This window comes from Mobula birostris, chromosome 13 (genome assembly GCF_030028105.1).
Source record: "Mobula birostris isolate sMobBir1 chromosome 13, sMobBir1.hap1, whole genome shotgun sequence".
In the NCBI taxonomy this organism is placed as follows: domain Eukaryota; kingdom Metazoa; phylum Chordata; class Chondrichthyes; order Myliobatiformes; family Myliobatidae; genus Mobula; species Mobula birostris.
In genome coordinates this window covers 66,012,674-66,030,476 of record NC_092382.1, presented here as the reverse complement: position 1 = coordinate 66,030,476, position 17,803 = coordinate 66,012,674, and the positions used below count along the sequence as shown (strand labels likewise).

At 45.2% G+C, this 17,803-nt stretch overlaps 2 protein-coding genes across 3 annotated transcripts in view; one reads left to right on the top strand and one right to left on the bottom strand.

Moving 5' to 3' along the window:
* Nucleotides 1–17,450, bottom strand: part of LOC140206916 (uncharacterized) — a 79,112-nt gene extending 61,662 nt beyond the window's left edge. Inside the window, exons 1-2 of one of the 2 annotated variants that reach the window (XM_072275193.1) lie at nt 15,958–17,450; nt 9,865–9,995 (exon numbers count right to left, since the gene is read on the bottom strand). In XM_072275193.1, coding sequence (XP_072131294.1) covers nt 9,969–9,995; nt 15,958–17,052 — 1,122 coding nt within the window. In that variant the 5' untranslated portion in view covers nt 17,053–17,450 and the 3' untranslated portion in view covers nt 9,865–9,968. Of the gene's footprint in view, nt 1–9,864; nt 9,996–15,957 lie in introns of those variants that run through there. The other variant, XM_072275194.1, reaches the window with a different exon arrangement.
* LOC140207664 (uncharacterized) lies at nt 7,672–8,341 on the top strand. Its single transcript, XM_072276220.1, has one exon. The coding sequence runs from the start codon at nt 7,794–7,796 to the stop codon at nt 8,295–8,297; it is 504 nt and encodes a 167-aa protein (XP_072132321.1). The 5' UTR covers nt 7,672–7,793; the 3' UTR covers nt 8,298–8,341.
* Nucleotides 17,451–17,803: the final 353 nt, after the last annotated feature.

Below are 17,803 nucleotides of genomic sequence, written 5' to 3'. Positions count from 1 at the left end.
AACAGTACTGATAATCCCAACATCTTGAAAAGACACTGCCCAGAAAGCAGCAATGGCAAACCACCGCAGTAGAAAAATTGCTGAGCAATCAGTCATGGAAAGGCCACAACCACCTACATCATGTGACACAGCACATGGCGAACGAACGGACAAATATAAACTGGGACCTGCTGACTGTAAGTGATTTAGATGTAGAATTTGTTAGGCGCATCTTAATGCAACATGTGTATTGTCCAACAAGCGGAAGGCCTGTACTGCATCGGGGGTTGGGTAATGAGCCCAGCCAGCAGACTGAACAGTGAACAGAACACCTCCAAACCCTGTCACTATTTCCAACTTCCCACCTGCCCCCTCAGCTGGATCCACGTCTCACTCCCCAGCTCTTGCCCCATCCCCACCCCTCACCTCTCTTCTCTGACTATTTCCCATCCATTCTCAGTCCAGAGGGAGGGTCTCGGCCCGAAATGTTGACGGTCCATTTCCCTCCACAGATGCTGCCCGACCCACTGAGTTCCTCCGGCAGTTTGTTCTTTGGTCTGTATAACCCGTGTTAGTGTGGGGAGCGGGATTTTACACCATATTCCCGGTACAATCTCAACAAAACACAAATAATTGTCACTTTTCCCGGACCATTGGCCCCGCTTGCGGGACAACAGTCTGCCGGTGTTTGCCCCCCAATGTGGTGAAGTCCACTGCTCGCCACCACTGTGGGCACAGACATTTCCACAGATGAGCCCCTCCTGCCCCCACCGGAACAAACATCCTGTCCGCCCCCTCTCTCACCATCTTCATCCTTCCAATAAAATCCTCCCCCTGCCATCTTCTGCTGGGATCCTTCCTTCCCAACCAGGGGAGCCGGAATCGCCAATGGGTCGAGTGGTCTCCTCCCACCTCTCAGTGAAGGATCAGGCTCCGGCCACAGAAGACACTTCACTAACTTTCTCCAAAAATGTACTTTATTCAGAAATACTACAAAATAAAGTTATTTACAAAAAAAAATTGTTGACTGAGTCTTTAGTCAATAGTTATTTACAATAAATCATGCATTGACTCTCAGTCCTTGTTCAAAATAAAGACGTTTACAATATATCATTCGTTGACTCTCAAACCTTAGTCAAAAATAAAACTTATTTACAATAAAAAGCCAGGCGTTGACTCTCATTCCTTTATCGAAGTTCCATTACAGTCAATACCTTTCTCCATTTCTAGCCACTCCTGTGACACGATGTTGATTCAACTATCCATACTGCTGATGAGGTGTACACTGCCCACCCGACCCTCCCACTCCCACAGGTGACGAATCTTAAACTGTGGCCCTTCCCCACCGGGCCCTTGCGGTGGCTGCACCGAGTTTCAGTGCGTCCCTCAGCACGTACTCCTGCAGCCGAGAATGTGTCAGTCGGCAGCATTCTCCCACGGACATCTCCATGTGCTGGTAGATCATCAAGTTTTGGGCCGACCAAAGAGCGTCTTTCACCGAGTTGATGTTCTGCCAGCAGCACCGGATGTTGGTCTCCCTGTGCATCCCCAAGAGCAGCCCATAAATCAGGGATCCTCGGTTACTCAGTTGTTGGGCATGAGTCTCGATACCGTCCCTTCCATCCTGCTCCACACCCTCTCTGTGAACTCAGTGTACAAGATGTGGTTCACAGACTCCTCCTCATTGCAGTCCTCCCATGGGCAACGGGGTGTGAAGACGACGTCCCGGGCGTACAGGAGGGCTCTGACTGGGAGGGCCCCTCTCACCGCCAGCCAGGCGAGGTCCTGGTGCCTGTTGGTGAGGTCTGGCGATGAGGCATTTTGCCAGATGAACTGGACGGTCTGCTCAGGGAACCACCCCACTGTGTCCATCACGTCCTTCTCCCGCAGGGCTTGCAGGACATTACGTGTTGACCACTGCCTGGTGGCCCTGTGGTCAAAGGCAGGGGACCCCAACCTTTCTGGCACCGCAGACCGGTTTAATATTGACAATATTCTTGCCGACCGGCCGGCCGGGGGCACCTCTGTGCGCGTGCATGATGTGTGCATGCGTGTATGTGGCGATTCTTTTCTACAAATCGTGTTTGGCGATTCTGTTCAGTGAAACTACACTGTACATACATTATTTCTACTTTATATAGGCTGTGTATTTATCATATCATTCCTGCTTTTACTATATGTTACTGTTATTTTAGGTTTTAAGTGTTATTTGGTATGATTTGTTAGGTTATTTTTTTGGGTCTGGAAACGCTCAAATTTTTTTTTCCATATAAATTAATGGTAATTGTTTCTTTGGCGTAAAGCATTTCGGCACGAAAAAGTATTTTATGTAATTCAAATACAATTCGCCCAAATAAAAGGCCACAAATTGGAAGTACAATCTGAGCTGTTTTTTCTCCAAACGATTTAGTAGGTAGATCTTGCCTTTCACTAGGTCGAGGTAGGGGATCTTGGGCTTAAAAAGGTTGGTGACCACTACTTTAAACCATCGCACACCCAACACAGCCATGGGCATTTCCCAAATATCACAAACCATTCAATAATAACCAGGGTTGAACCCTGCCCAAAATCTTCTTACTGCAGAACCAAAACGGTCTGTTCAATCACCAGACTTGCCGAGGTCAAAACACCATTAAATGAATTTGAGGTAAACTGGAGGGGAATGGGAGAAAAATAATAAATTCAGCTGGAACCCCTACCACCTTCCCTTAGCATACACATCGAACAAATAGACCCATGGTCTGCAGCACTCCCATTGATTCAGATGTTGCTCTGAAGAGCAAAGCTCTAGTTCCAAAGTTTCGGTGACATGCGGGGAAATGTTCAAGCTTGATGGGCAGCCTCCTCCCACATGGGCTAATGGATCTCAAAACTGTTTAACCGTATCCAACAAATGCTCACCATCAGATAGCATGGAGATGACTGCAGTTATTGAAGAATGTGCACATCTCAGCCTGTTACGTTGCTAGAAATGCTTTGCACACTGAGCAAAGAGAACAAAGATACAGAAACGATCACTGACTCAAGACCCATTCAGCTTTTCATCATTGTCAACTGGTACGAATATTGTTGCTGAGGGCTTGAGTATAGTTCTAAAAATAAAAGAGAAGTATAACATAGCAAAGACGAGTGGGAGGCCGGAGGATTGGGAAACGTTTAAAGAGCAACAGAAGGTAAATAAAAAGGCAATATGTGGAGGAAAAAAATGAGGTATGAAGGTAAACTAGCCAAGAATATAAAGGAGGATAGTAAAAAGCTTCTTTAGGTATGTGAAAAGGAAAAAAAAATAGTTAAGACCAAAATTGGGCCCTTGAAGACAGAAGCGGGTGAATTTATTATGGGGAACAAGGGAATGGCAGATGAGTTGAACAGGTACTTTGGATCTGTCTTCACTAGGGAAGACACAAACAATCTCCCAGATGTAATAGTGGCCAAAAGAACTAGGGTAATGGATGAATTGAAGGAAATTTATATTAGGCAAGAAATGATGTTGGACAGGCTGTTGGGTCTGAAAGCTGATAAGTCCCCAGGACCTGATGGTCTGCATCCCAGGGTACTTAAGGAGGTGGCTTTAGAAATCGTGGAAGCATTGGTAATCATTTTCCAATGTTCTATAGATTCAGGATCAGTTCCTGTGGATTGGAGGGTGGCTAATGTTGTCCCGCTCTTCAAGAAGGGAGGAAGAGAGAAAACAGGAAACTATAGACCGGTTAGTCTGATTTCGGTGGTGGAAAAGATGCTGGAGTCAACTATAAAAGATGAAATTACAACACATCTGGATAGTAGTAACAGGTTGGTCCGAGTCAGCATGGATTTACAAAGGGGAAATCGTGCTTGACTAATCTTCTGGAATTTTTTGAGGATGTAACTATGAAAATGGACAAGGGAGAGCCAGTGGATGTAGTGTACCTGGACTTTCAGAAAGCCTTTGATGAAGTCCCACACAGGAGATTAGTGGGCAAAATTAGGGCACATGGTATTGGGGGCAGAGTACTGACATGAATTGAAAATTGGCTGGCTGACAGAAAACAAAGTAGCGATTAACGGGTCCCTTTCGGAATGGCAGGCGGTGACCAGTGGGGTACCACAGGGTTCAGTGCTGGGACCGCAGCTGTTTACAATATATATTAATGATTTAGATGAGGGAATTAAAAGTAACATTAGCAAATTTGCCGATGACACAAAGCTGGGTGGCAGTGTGAAATGTGAGGAGGATGTTATGAGAATGCAGGGTGACTTAGATAGGCTGGGTGATAGGGCAGATGCAGCTTAATGTGGATAAATGTGAGGTTAAACACTTTAGTGGTAAGAAAAGGAAGGCAGATTATTATCTAAATGGAGTCAAGTTAGGAAAAGGGGAAACACAACGAGATCTAGGTGTTGTTGTACATCAGTCACTGAGAGCAAGCACGCAAGTACAGCAGGCACTGACAAAAGCTAATAGCATGCTGGCCTTCATAACAAGGGGAATTGAGTATAAGAGCAAAGAGGTCCTTCTGCAGCTCTACAGGGCCCTGGTGAGACCACACCTGGAGTACTGTGTGCAGTTTTGGTCTCCATTTTGAGGAAGGACATTCTTGCTATTGAGGGAGTGCAGCGTAGGTTCACAAGGTTAATTCCCTGGATGGCGGGACTGTCATATGTTCAAAGATTGGAGCGCCTGGGTTTGCATACTCTGGAATTATGAAGGCTGAGAGGGGATCTTATTGAAACATATAAGATTATTAAGGGATTGGACACGTTGCAGGCAGGAAGCATTTTCCCGCTGATGGGTGAGTCCAGAACCAGAGGCCACAGTTTAAGAATTAGAACAGAGTTGAGGAAAAATTTTTCCACCCAGAGAGTGGTGGATGTATGGAATGCTCTGCCCCAGAAGGCTGTGGAGGCCAAGTCTCTGGATGCTTTCAAGAAAGAGATGGATAGAGCTCTTAAAGATGGTGGAATCAAAGGGTATGGGGATAAGGCAGGAATTGGGTACTGATCGTGGATGATCAGCCATGATCACAGTGAATGGCGGTGCTGGCTCGAAGGGCCGAATGGCCTACTCCTGCACCTATTGTCTAAATGTCTCAAATGCTGTGAATAAGGCATAACGATACCCAATTTTTGTTCTATTACACAATAAAAGTGAAGAGATTTGCATCCTTATACCTTGGTCATCAAGTAACAGAGTCTCTGGTTTGATGTCCCTGTGTGTAATTCCATTGCTGTGAAGATATTCCTGAAAGTAGGCAAAGACAAATATAAATCAGGTATTCTGAATTTACATCTTTTTCTAATTCTCCAAGCCCACAAAATATCAATCGTAGAAATGGAACAGATTTCTGGCAGAATTAGTGACACTAATAAGTCAGATACAATTGCTGGACAATCGGTTCAGAGAATATTTTGTGACTTAATCTGGGTGCACACTAGACTTCCAGTGCCGATATGAAAGTTGAGTATGAAGGCTGGCCTGGAAGAATGATGAAACTTCTGAAGATGCTTTGGGAGGTCACCCATCCATGAACAGCATTTTACTGTCAAAGGGAACTATGGTGAGCTCCAAAATTGATCTCATTTGAAAATTGGGACAAAGCACTGTTAACCTCCTTACTGCTGGTTATAGTGCTAGTTCAATTCTGGCAGACAAAGCTCTTCGAGAGCAAACATGGGCAGGTCAATCCATCTATGATCATGCTCAGTAATGTACGTCGAAATAGAGAAAACTGCTGCTGCACGTCATGAACACTCACTTAAAACAAAGGGATAAATGATGAGGAGCACTTACCACTCCTGCTATCAGCTGCTGGAAAAACCCATCAGCATCTGCCTCGGGCATCCCCACGTCAGGCTCTGTGGGAAGGCAGATCACATTAATCAAAGGCTGAACTTGGGATCAGTTCGCAAATCATTAATATTGTCTGAAATTATGTCATTTTACATCATGCTTAAATTTAATCTCAAATCCCAGGCCTCATTTCACTCAGGTGCCCAAGTAGATGGATTCTCCAACGTGCCAATTGTACCCTATGATCAAATACAAAACAGTTGTGTACATTGCAAAACTTCTGAATGATCCATTGAGTTAAATGCATCAGAAACAGAGCATGAGCCAAATGGCTCTTCATTCCTGCTTCCCCATGCAATAAGATCATTATTGATCTGGTTTTGGCCTCTACACTACTTTCCAACTCTCTCTCTGCACCTGTAGATTTCCATGTAGTTCATATGCCTACAATATATTGTATATTCTATGGCTCTACCATAACTCTTAACGTGGAGAATTCCAAAGGATCACAACCTGCAGAAGAAATTCGTCTTCATCTCCTGATCAATGGGAAACCAATTACTCAAACTATATCCCATTTTCTCGATATCCTCACTTGGAGAAACATCGTCTCAGCATCTTGTCTGACAACACCCTCAGAATCTTGCTTCAGTAAGATCACTTCTCATTGTTCCCTACACGCTCACCCCTCGTCCCCATATGTGAATCCCCTGATTCAAGTATGTCCTTTATTAAAGACGAGATCTAAACTGTACACAGAACGCCAGGTGTTGTCTCAGGAGCTCCCAATAAAGTTGCTACAAAATATCCTTACCCTTGTATTCCATAACCCTTACAATAAAGGCCAACATTCCATTGGCCTTTCTGCATATTTGTTTAACCTACACACCCTTTTTGTGTGCTAGAGATTGAGTTTGCACTGCAACATTCTCTAAACACCTCTCTATTTAACAATCAGGTTTGTCTTTCTTCTTTCCAGAGCAGGCAGGCAACTTCATATTTTGTTCTATATTATATTTCAAAGGCCACTTTCCTGCTCATCCACTTAACCTGTGCTCATCACGTTGCAGGCTCACCTGATAAGCCACTTATCTTTATATTTTCAACAAATTTGAGAACATACATCCGGTCTCCTCAGATTACAACCAATGCATCCACTATCTCTGATGCCACTCATTTGTAAAGATACAAATTTGTCCTGTACTTTTTCACTGATAAAAATAAAAAAAATCTCTCTCCCTACAGACCTTTGCAATCTGTTATTACTTTCATTATTTAGAATCTGTACCTTCTCATTCCCAATTTTACAATGAGCCTCAAAAACCAACATTACTTTTGGCTTTTTGCTTGTATTTCTGTAAAAACCCCATCAATATTTTTAATAATTTACTCATGTGTCCCACATTCTTTACAATTTTTGTGGCATACCTTGTAGTTTTAAACTTTCCCAGTCCTCTTGACTACCATCAATTAATTAATCCTCATTACAACGTATATTATTTCAAAGATATAGCATCCTAACTTCCTTGGGAATTCTCCACAGATGGTTCACCCTTTTCGTGGGGCGTTTCTTCCTCCAGACTTTTGCTGTAAGTTAAGAAATACCTCCTTAAATGAGTGCTTGCACTGACATCAGACGCTAGAGAGGGCGGGCGGAACAGTTCGACAGGACTATCAGCTGAGAGGAGGAGTATTCATACAAACCAGGTCCGCCTCTCTCATTTGGTTGGTGAAATATCAGCTATTTTACACGATCAGCTATATTCGAAAAGAGCTTTCGCGACGAGGGAGAAAAAGACAACTTCTGTCAAAGATTGAGAGAAATTACACCAAACCTACTTCAAACGTTGGAGAGAAGTAGGATAAATCGGTGTCCTGTAGACAGTCGGTCTAACTTAATAGAGGGAAGACTAGCAGGATCCGAAAGGGTCCGGACAGTTGTGGGTATCGCTTCTCCGCTTTTTGGCTGCATCGTCGCACAGTGACAAAGGCAGTGTACAGCTTGCCGCTTGCGTTTTTCTCCGACCTCGGAAACTGCAGAACCATGGCCGGCAAAAACCCCGAGGTTTTTATGGACATCTCTATTCGGGATAAACCCCAGGGTCGCCTAGTGATGGAGCTAAGACCAGATATTGTCCCAAAGACTGCAGAAAACTTCCGTGCATTATGCACAGGCGAGAAGGGTTTCGGTTACAAAGGCTCAACGTTCCACAGAATCATTCCTGGCTTCATGTGCCAGGGTGGCGACTTCACAAAACATGACGGCACTGGAGGCAAGTCCATCTATGGGGAGAAGTTTAAAGATGAGAATTTTCAGCTGAAGCACACGGGGCCAGGCATCCTGTCCATGGCCAATGCTGGACCAAATACAAATGGTTCCCAGTTCTTCATATGCATCACAGGGAGCAGCTGGTTGGATGGGAAACATGTTGTGTTTGGATCTGTGGTAGAAGGAATGGATGTGGTAAGGAAGATGGAGAGATGTGGCACCATGAATGGAACACCAAAAGCCACGGTTAAAATCACTGAGTGTGGGCAGTTGACCTAAAGTATTTGAATTTGGAATTGTACTGTTTAGATAAAGTGTGATTGTTTGGAACTCCAAAAAAAAAACACACAAAAAAACGTCCGGTGCTGCTGGCAGATCAGCTCGGTGAAAGACGCTCTTTGGTCGGCCCGAAACTTGATGATCTACCAGATGTCCAGTGTAGACAGGAAAACCTGGATCAGGGGTCGATGGACCGGACCGTGAACCGGAATACCGTCTTTATGGACCGGACGATGACAACATATTTTGGTCTTGTTCTATACAGGAACAGTACTGGATGTCAGTTTTTTCGACAATTTCTAAAGCACTTAAAATTAATTTACAATTTAGCAAATTAACTGTGCTTTTTGGAATAATTCCTCAAAATATCCGTGATATCTCTATGTCTGACCATCATGTTATTGCATTTGTTACATTGATAGCTAGGAGGGTCATTTTGTTGAAGTGGAAGGATACATCAGCTCCCACTTTGTCACAATGGTTCTCTCAAGTGATGCTATGTCTTAGTTTGGAGAAAATTAGAAGTCGAACCTTTGAACCTTTATTTGATTTTGAGAAAAGATGGGGTTCATTTGCTCGTTATTATCATTTGAGTTAATTGATAGATTTCCTCCATGATCTAATTGTAAATTTTTGGTATATATTTTTTTTCTTGCTGGCGGTTTGATGTTTATTTTTAGAGGCTTTTTGTAGGACGCATGGCTCCGGGTTGTACACCTAATGGGGTTTTATCCCAGATTTTCTGCTTAGTAGTTTTTTTTTTAAATTATCAGCAACATTTTTCAATCTTTAAAATAATGTTTTTTTTCCTCTAGACATTGTGTTGCTTAATTTGATGTACTCGTGTTATTTTTGAATAATATAATAATAATAAAAAGATTTGAAAAGAAAAAAGAAAGAAACTGCCGAGATACAGTCAGCTAAGAGCCAAGTGCTGATAAATGGGACCCGTGTAGAATTGATGAAGTTCCTGTCTCTTTCTCCATTCATGTTTCCTCCTTACAGCAAAACTAACCCTCTCACTGTGTCAGAATCAGTGATTAAATCCGGCCCCAAACACTGTGCTTTCATCCCTGCACATTGTAATTTGAACCGTCTCACTGAGGGTCTGATGGAGACACAACCCCTGCCCTCTGCACATGTGATCACATCTCCCCTGCTTCTGACATGTCAAATAACCTCAGAATGGTTTTCTGATTCAGTCTGAAGGTTATGGTACATTCAGCTCATCGTATGACCTGACAAACCATGTCTTCCCACAGCTGGTTCCACCTGTTGGTGGGTCCTCTTTCCTCCACCTCCAGAGAAGCTGCATCTCCACACAAACTCCTCACTTGAGACGACTGTCTGTACCCGTGACACAGAAAATCACAACACTGTCACTCTCCTGATACCATCCGGGAAGCGGTACCGCAACAGAAAAGCCAGGACCAACAGGCTCTGGGACAGCTTCTTCCACCAGGCCGTCAGACTGATGAACTCACGCTGATCTGAGTGTACACTATATTACATTGTCTATTTTATTTATTATAAATTACAATGATTACACGTTGCACATTTAGATGGAGACGTAACGTAAAGATTTTTACTCCTGATGGAGGTAAGAAATTAAGTCAATGCAATTCAATTCCTGATTCCGTATCTGAGCTGCTCGCCTCCGGATATCCTCCGTCAACGAGCTCCTTCCTCAGTCACCATCTGTGAGATTATAAAAAACAATTAAAAACGATCTATCAGACAGCTCCTGTACCCCTCCACCCCTGAACAGGTTCCCCTGTTAAAACTCTCTGCTCAGCCCCTTCCCTATTCCCTTTCCCTTTCAGACTCCCGATGTGCCAGCAGATCCGAATTCACCGTGTGGACATTTCTACCCCACAGGAGGCTGTACAAACCCGTGTCCTTCTCTGATGCACAGCTCAGTGACCCCAATCCCTGTCTGCACTCGCAGCCCATGACGGTGACAGCTGTCCTAGACTCTGTAACTCACAATCTTGTAACACAGAATCTTGTTCACAGCAAGTTTAGACAGTCATTAATATGAAGAGAGAATTGTTGTTTCCTGAAAGGACAGGCGAGCGAAGCTGTCTGATCCAATTCACCAGATGGTGCGGTGTTTACAAGTTAATTTGTCCCGGGACCCACTCATAACCCCGACCCACACAGACAGACAGACAGACAGACAGACTGTCCCTTCGCCCCAAACCCCCTGCAGAACCACAAGGAATTGATCCACGGCCCGGGCTCGGTCGCAAAGTGAAAACCGGGGCTGAGGAGAGCCCGGAGACAAACACCCCGCTGCCCACTCCACCAACAACACGGCACAGCCGGACACATCTCACAACACCGGATCCGCTCCCGATGAAACCCGAATTTAATTTTGTTGTTCCAGATCAGACCCAACAAAAGGTGTTTTAAAATTGAAGCGCCCCCCTCACGTGACTTCACACAACAGCCCCCCCACGCGCCTGACGTCACCCATGGTCTCCCCGTATCTGCATCTGCTGTCACGAGCACGGTGCCTTACGTCACACACGCGCTGCTGTGCTCGAGCTTTTTCGGTTTAACGGCTGAGCTACTGAGCGCGAGGCACGCCCACCACCCGAACAGTCAACAGAGGAATTGAGTTGATTGCAGAGCTGCGCTATTCCCATTGGTGCGAAGCGATGTCAATCACTGTCACACCCAATAGTGGAGGCGGACCAGCCGAGAGGGCGTTACCCGGTCTCCTGCCGCATTGCGACCTGCCCGTCAAATCGGAACAAAATCCCAAAGTGAACGTCCGCTTTCTGATTTATTTCCATTTCCCTCCGAGGGAAGTTGGGGCGTTTGTGAAGCGTCTCCTGCGGCCGGAGTCTGATGTATCGCTGAGAGGTAGGAGGAGACCGCTCGGCCCGTCGGTTTGATGCCGGTTCCCCGGGGAGCGAGAGGATGAAGACGGTGAGAGAGGGGGCGGACAGGATGTTTGTCCCGGTGGGGACAGGAGGGGCTCATCTGTGGAAATGTCTGAGCCCACGGTGGTGGCGATTCACCACATTGGGGGGCAAACACCGGCAGACTGTTGCCCTGCAAGCGGGGCCGATGGTCCGGGCAAAGTGACAATTATTTGTGTTTTGTTGAGATTGCACCGGGAATATGGTGTAAAATCCCGCTCCCCACACTAACACGGGTCACACAGACCAAAGAACAAACTGCCGGAGGAACTCAGTGGGTCGGGCAGCATCTGTGGAGGGAAATGGACCGTCAACATTTCGGGCCGAGACCCTCCCTCTGGACTGAGAGTGGACGGGAAATAGTCCGAGAAAAGAGGTGAGGGGTGGGGATGGGGCAAGAGCTGGGGAGTGAGAGGTGGATCCAGGTGAGGGGGAGGTGGGAAGGTGGAAATGGTGACAGGGGTGGGAGGTGAGTGGTTGACCTGGAAAACATATACTTTATACTTTATAGTCGCCAAACAATTGATACTAGAACGTACAATCATCACACTGATACTTGATTCTTTGCTTCCCACTCCCTGGATTACAAATATTAAATATTACAAATAGTAAAAATTAGTAAATATTAAAAATTTAAATTATAAATCATAAATAGAAAATAGAAAAATGGAAAGTAAGGTAGTGCAAAAAAACCCGAGAGGCTGGTCCGGATATTTGGAGGGCATGGCCCAGATCTGGGTCAGGATCCATTCAGCAGTCTTATCACATTTGGAAAGAAGCTGTTCCCAAATTTGGCCGTTCAAGTCTTCAAGCTTCTGAGCCTTCTCCTGGAGGGAAGGGGGACGAAAAGTGTGTTGGCTGGGTGGGTCGTGTCCTTGATTATCCTGGCAGCACTGCTCTAACAACACGCGGTGTAAAGTGAGTCCACGGACGGAAGATTGGTTTGTGTAATGTGCTGGGCCATGTTCACGATCTTCTGCAGCTTCTTCCCGTCTTGGACAGGACAACTTCCATACCAGGTTGTAATGCACCCTAGAAGAATGCTTTCTACGGTCATCTATAAAAATGACTGTGGGTTCTAGGGGACAGGCCAAATTTCTTTAGTTTCCTCAGGAAGTAAAGGTGCTGGTGGGCCTTCTTGGCAGTGAACTGTGCTTGGTTGGACCAAGTCAGGACATTTGTGATATTGACCCTGAGGAACTTAAAGCTTTTGACCTGTTCCACTTGCACACCACCGATGTAAATGGAGTCGTGCTGTCCACTACTCCTTCTGATTTAAAAACCAATTCCTTCGTCTTGCTGACGTTGAGCGATAGGTTATTGTCTTCACAACATGCCACCAGGTTCTTAATTTCCTCTCTGTACTCAAACTCATCATTACCCGAGATACGGCCTACAATTGTTGTGTCATCAGCAAACTGATATATTGAGTTCGATGGAAACTTGGCTACACAATCATGGGTGTACAGAGAGTACAGCAGCTTCTCCTTCTCACATTTCAGGATGAACTCCAATATTTTACGATCACTTGCCCCTGTGGGTTCTTTCTCCTTAAGTGCTCTAATTAATTCCTGTTCATTGCACAACACCCAATTGAGAATAGCTGATCCCCAGCTGGGCTCAACCAGGAGCTGCTCTAAAAAGCCATCTTGAGGGCATCGTAGGAAATCCCCCTCTTGGGATCCTGCACCTACCTGATTTTCCCAATATATCTGCATGACTATCTCTCATGACTATTGTAACATTGCTGTTTTGGCATGCATTTTCTTTCTCCTGTTGTAAATTGTGGATAATATACCTCCTACTGTATGGGGATCTTCAGAAAACTCCCATCAGGGTCATTTCACCATTGCTGTTCCTTAGTTCTATCCACAATGACTCAACATCATCCAACCGTATGTCACCTCTTTCTAATGATTTGATTTGATTTTTTCCCAACAGAGCCACACCACCCTCTTTCCCTGCCTGCGTGTCCTTTCGATAAACATACCAGTATCTGGGACACGAGATATTGCAGATGCTGGATGTCTGGAGCAATACGCACAAAGTGCTGGAGGAGCTCAGCAAGTCAGGTAGCATCTATGGATGAGAATCAACGTTTGGGGCCAAGACCCTTCATCAGGACTCTTGACACCCAGCTATCTGGAATACCAAAAAACAATGACAATAGAAAAATAGAGCAAAAAGGAAAACTTCTAACAACGTTTGCTTCAAGGCTTAAGAACATTTACCAAGCAGACATCCATGGTATAACAAATAGAACAGAGAAAATAGAAATCTACAGCACATTACAGGCTCTTTGTCCCACAATACTCTGCCTGCCATGTAATCTACTCTACCGTAATGTCCTTTATTTTTCTAAGCTTCATGTACATGTCTAAGAGTCTCTTAAAAGATTGTATAGTATACACTACTACCCCCTTATCCTGCAGTGCATTCCATGCACCTACCATGCTCTTTGTGAAAAAATTACCTCTGACATCCCCTTTGTACCCATTTCCAAGCACCATAAAGTTATGCTCCCACGTGTTAGCCATTTCAACTCTGGGAAAAATCCTCTGGTGTCCATGTGATTAATGTCTTATCCACAGGATCAATGCTTACAACAAAGGCAATAAACACTTTCGCTGTACCCATATTATCGTATTCTTTAGGTAAATATCTTGGTCCCATTCCAATCTGGAAACTTTACAAAAAAACTGAAATGACAAATTTAGAAAAGACTATTTACACTCAAACACACTTAGATTAACACTATCGAGGACAGAAGGAGGAAGAGCTACCACCCAACGATCTGATATGCTTTCTAAAGTATATATCTTCATACAATATAAACAGGATTCAGCACACCATGCAGGTATATGCAATTCGGATAAGAAATACAGACCAGGAAACTTAAATGAGAGGCCAACTCAGAAAAATTATTCATCACTATGGCAAAAAGCTAACGAGTGGAATGAGGATGACACTCCATGGGAGACATCCCAATGATCTGAGCAGACTAGACGGTGACAAGGAAGCATTGTACGTCTGACTCAGAGTTGGAGGTCTCTTCCCAGAAACAGGGGTTCCTTGGGGAACTACAGGACAAGGTGGTTAACATTTTAAAAACTCAAAAATGTATAAAAGACAAATAAACCAGGCAACAAATGCAGAAAATGCCAAGAGAAACCAGACACAATGCAATATATTCTGGGATCCTGCAGCAGTTTAACTCAATCTGATTAATTACTCAGGTACAATCAAGTGACAAATACCATTCACCAAAATCTTGCTTTAAAATACAAACTTCTGAAAGCCCTCTATCACTTCATAAAGGACCAATAAATTCAAGTCAGATCCAGTTTTGGAGTCAAAATCTTACAAATTATATGATAATCAATACATTATTTCAGATAGGACAAACCATAATAACCATCCGGATATAACATTACAGGATAAACAAGCAGGAACAACTCTCTCAATAGATAAAACCATTCCCAACACACACATGTTCCTCGACCAATGGAGCACCTCACCACAGGCATTGTTTGTGTCATCAGTCAGACAACCAAATTATTTTCTCTGTCAGTCAGCTTCCAAAAGTTGTTACTCTGTCATTCGATGTCACGCCCCTCATCATACATTCCCTTCTCCTCATCATACGTTCTTACCCTGACCATCGTCCAGATCTCCAAACTCTGCCCTGTGCAGACCCGCCTCTGGTTTCTGACCCTGCACCGTTGAACATCTAACTAATGGTTTCCCATTCTGCTTTCAGTCTTTAGAGGACAGTGGTGTTTTCTAACAAGCCTTTAGAAGCAGGGAAAATGACACATAATGTGGAAATGAGCTGTCAATAAGGTTAACTACCAATGTCATTCTTCCTCAGCCGAGAGATTAGAGGGCCAAAGAACATCTCAGACAGAACCGCAGCTTGATTTTGTCAGTCTGCAGAAAATTCAAGGGAATCCTCTTCACCCACAGAGTGGTGACTGTTTGGAACCCATCACCACAGGGAGAGCGAGAGATGAACAACAGGGGTGGATTTTAAAAGACTGTCGTGGAACAGAATCACTGGCAGGGTCCAGCCGGCCTGAGTCGACTCTCTACTGTACACTAGGTATGTTATAAATTCACCAAGTACCGGAGACAGAGTTTAAAATAGAACTGGTTTATTTGTCTCAGATCCAGAATATTAAACTCCAGTCCCATTAAAGGTGAATATGCAGCAGAAGGAACTCCTCCCATGCCCAGTGACCAGGGTGCAGAACTGGGTGTGGTGAGCAGCAGCAATAATTGCAGAGTTCAGCACCGACAGTCACTCTCAAAATTGCATTCAGCAACGGTAATGGACAAATATCCGACATGCAGCTTATTGAAACTTTCTGCCCAGTGTGAACCCGGTAGTGTGTCACAAGGTTAGATTACTGAGTGAATCCCTTCCCACATTCACCACAGGTGAATGGCCTCTCCCCAGTGTGAACTCAATGATGCACATTTGGTTGATTTGTCTGAGAGAACCTCTTCCTAATGTCTGAGCACGTGAACCGCCACTACCCAGTGTGAATTCGTTGGTGTTTCAGTAGGCTAGCTGCCTGAGTGAATCCCTTCCCACAGTCTGGGCAGGTGAATGGCTTCTCCCCAGTGTGAATTCGCTGGTGCATCTGAAGGTTGGATGATTGAGTGAAGGTCTTCCCACAGTCTGAGCAAGTGAACGGCCTCTCTCCAGTGTGAACTCGCTGATGTACCTTCAGTTGAGATGAGCAAGTGAATCCCTTCCCACAGTCTGAGCAGGTGAATGGCCTCTTCCCACTGTGAACCCGCTGGTGTGCCAGCGGATCAGATGACTGAGAGAATCTCTTCCCACGTTCTGAGCGGGTGAACAGCCTCTCCCCAGTGTGAACTCGCTGGTGTGCCAGCAGATCAGATGACCGAGTGAATCCTTTCCCACATTCTGAGCAGGTGAATGGCCTCTCCCCAATGTGAACTCGCTGGTGTTTCAGTAGGCTAGCTGCCTGAATGAATCCCTTCCCACAGATTGGGCAGGTGAACGGCTTCTCCCCAGTGTGAATTCGCTGGTGCATCTGAAGGTTGGATGATTGAGTGAAGGTCTTCCCACAGTCTGAGCAAGTGAACGGCCTCTCTCCAGTGTGAACTCGCTGATGTACCTTCAGTTGAGATGAGCAAGTGAATCCCTTCCCACATTCTGAGCAGGTGAATGGCCTCTCCCCATTGTGAACTCGCTGGTGTGCCAGCAGATCAGATGACCGAGTGAATCCCTTCCCACGTTCTGAGCGGGTGAACAGCTTCTCCCCAGTGTGAACTCGCTGGTGTCTCAGTAGGCTAGTTGTCTGAGTGAATCCCTTCCCACAGTCAGAGCAGGTGAACGGCCTCTCCCCTGTGTGAACTGACCGGTGTCGCTGTAGGTGGGATGACTGGGTGAATGTCTTTCCACAGACTGAGCAGGTGAACGGCCTCTCCCTGGTGTGAACTGACTGGTGTCTCTGCAGGTGAGATAGTAAAGTGAATCCTTTTCCACAGTCTGGGCAGGTGAACGGCTTCTCCCCTATGTGAAATTGGTGGTGTCTATGAAGGTCAGCTGGTCGATGGAATCCCTTCCCACAGACAGAGCAGGTGAATGGCCTGTCCCCAGTGTGAAATCGCTGGTGTATTAGTAGGCTGGATGATAGAGTGAATCTCTTTCCACAATCTGAGCAGGTGAACGGCCTCTCTCCGGTGTGAACTCGCTGATGTACCTTCAGTTGAGATGATTTAATGAATCCCTTCCCACAGTCCGAGCAGGTGAACTGCTGCTCCCTGGTATGAACTCGCTGGGGAGCCATTAGGCCAAATGACCGAGTGAATCCTTCCCCACAAATTCAGCAGATGACCAGCCTCTGCCTTGTGTGAACTGACTGGTGTGTCCACAGGTGGGATGATCGACTGAATCACTTCTCACACACAGAACAGATTGGCCTTGTCCAATGTGAACTACCTGATGTACCTTAAGTTGAAATGACCAAGTGAATCCACCCCTACAGTCTGAGCAGCTGAACAGCCTCTCCCCTGTGTAAAATGACAGACTTGCCAGTCGGTCAGATGATCGAGTCAATCCCTCCCACAGTCTGAGCAGGAAGGATGATCGAGTGAATCCCTTGCTCCACTTCTTAAATATCTGGACAGGGACCGCAAAACTGGCATGTTGTTCTTGAGATTCCCGTAGACAAATTCCTTGTCATTTTTAACCTGTAAAAACATTTACAAGATCTATCAGTGGGTGTAGGACAACATTTCTGCTGAGATCACTTGAGTTGTCAAGGTGTGAACTGACATCACACTGTTATAGTGAGGTTCAACACAAGTTGGAGAGAGAAATCTTCTAAATGGGCACAGTGCTGGTATCTGGAATGACCATCAAATTCTCTGACCCTCTTCCTGTCTCTATGAGAATGGGGTATTTCTGCCATCTCCAATCTGTGACCTGGCTCAGTCTGACTCTCTCCATTGGTATTATTCCCTGTTCCCACTGAGCTGCATGGGTTCCTGGCCCCACAGTAACTGAAACACTCTCACACAAATAGCTGGCAGTGTATT

Coding starts and splice junctions, on each gene's coding strand:
- LOC140207664 (XM_072276220.1), top strand. CDS start 7,794: ATGGCCGGCAAAAACCCCGAGGTTTTTATGGACATCTCTATTCGGGAT.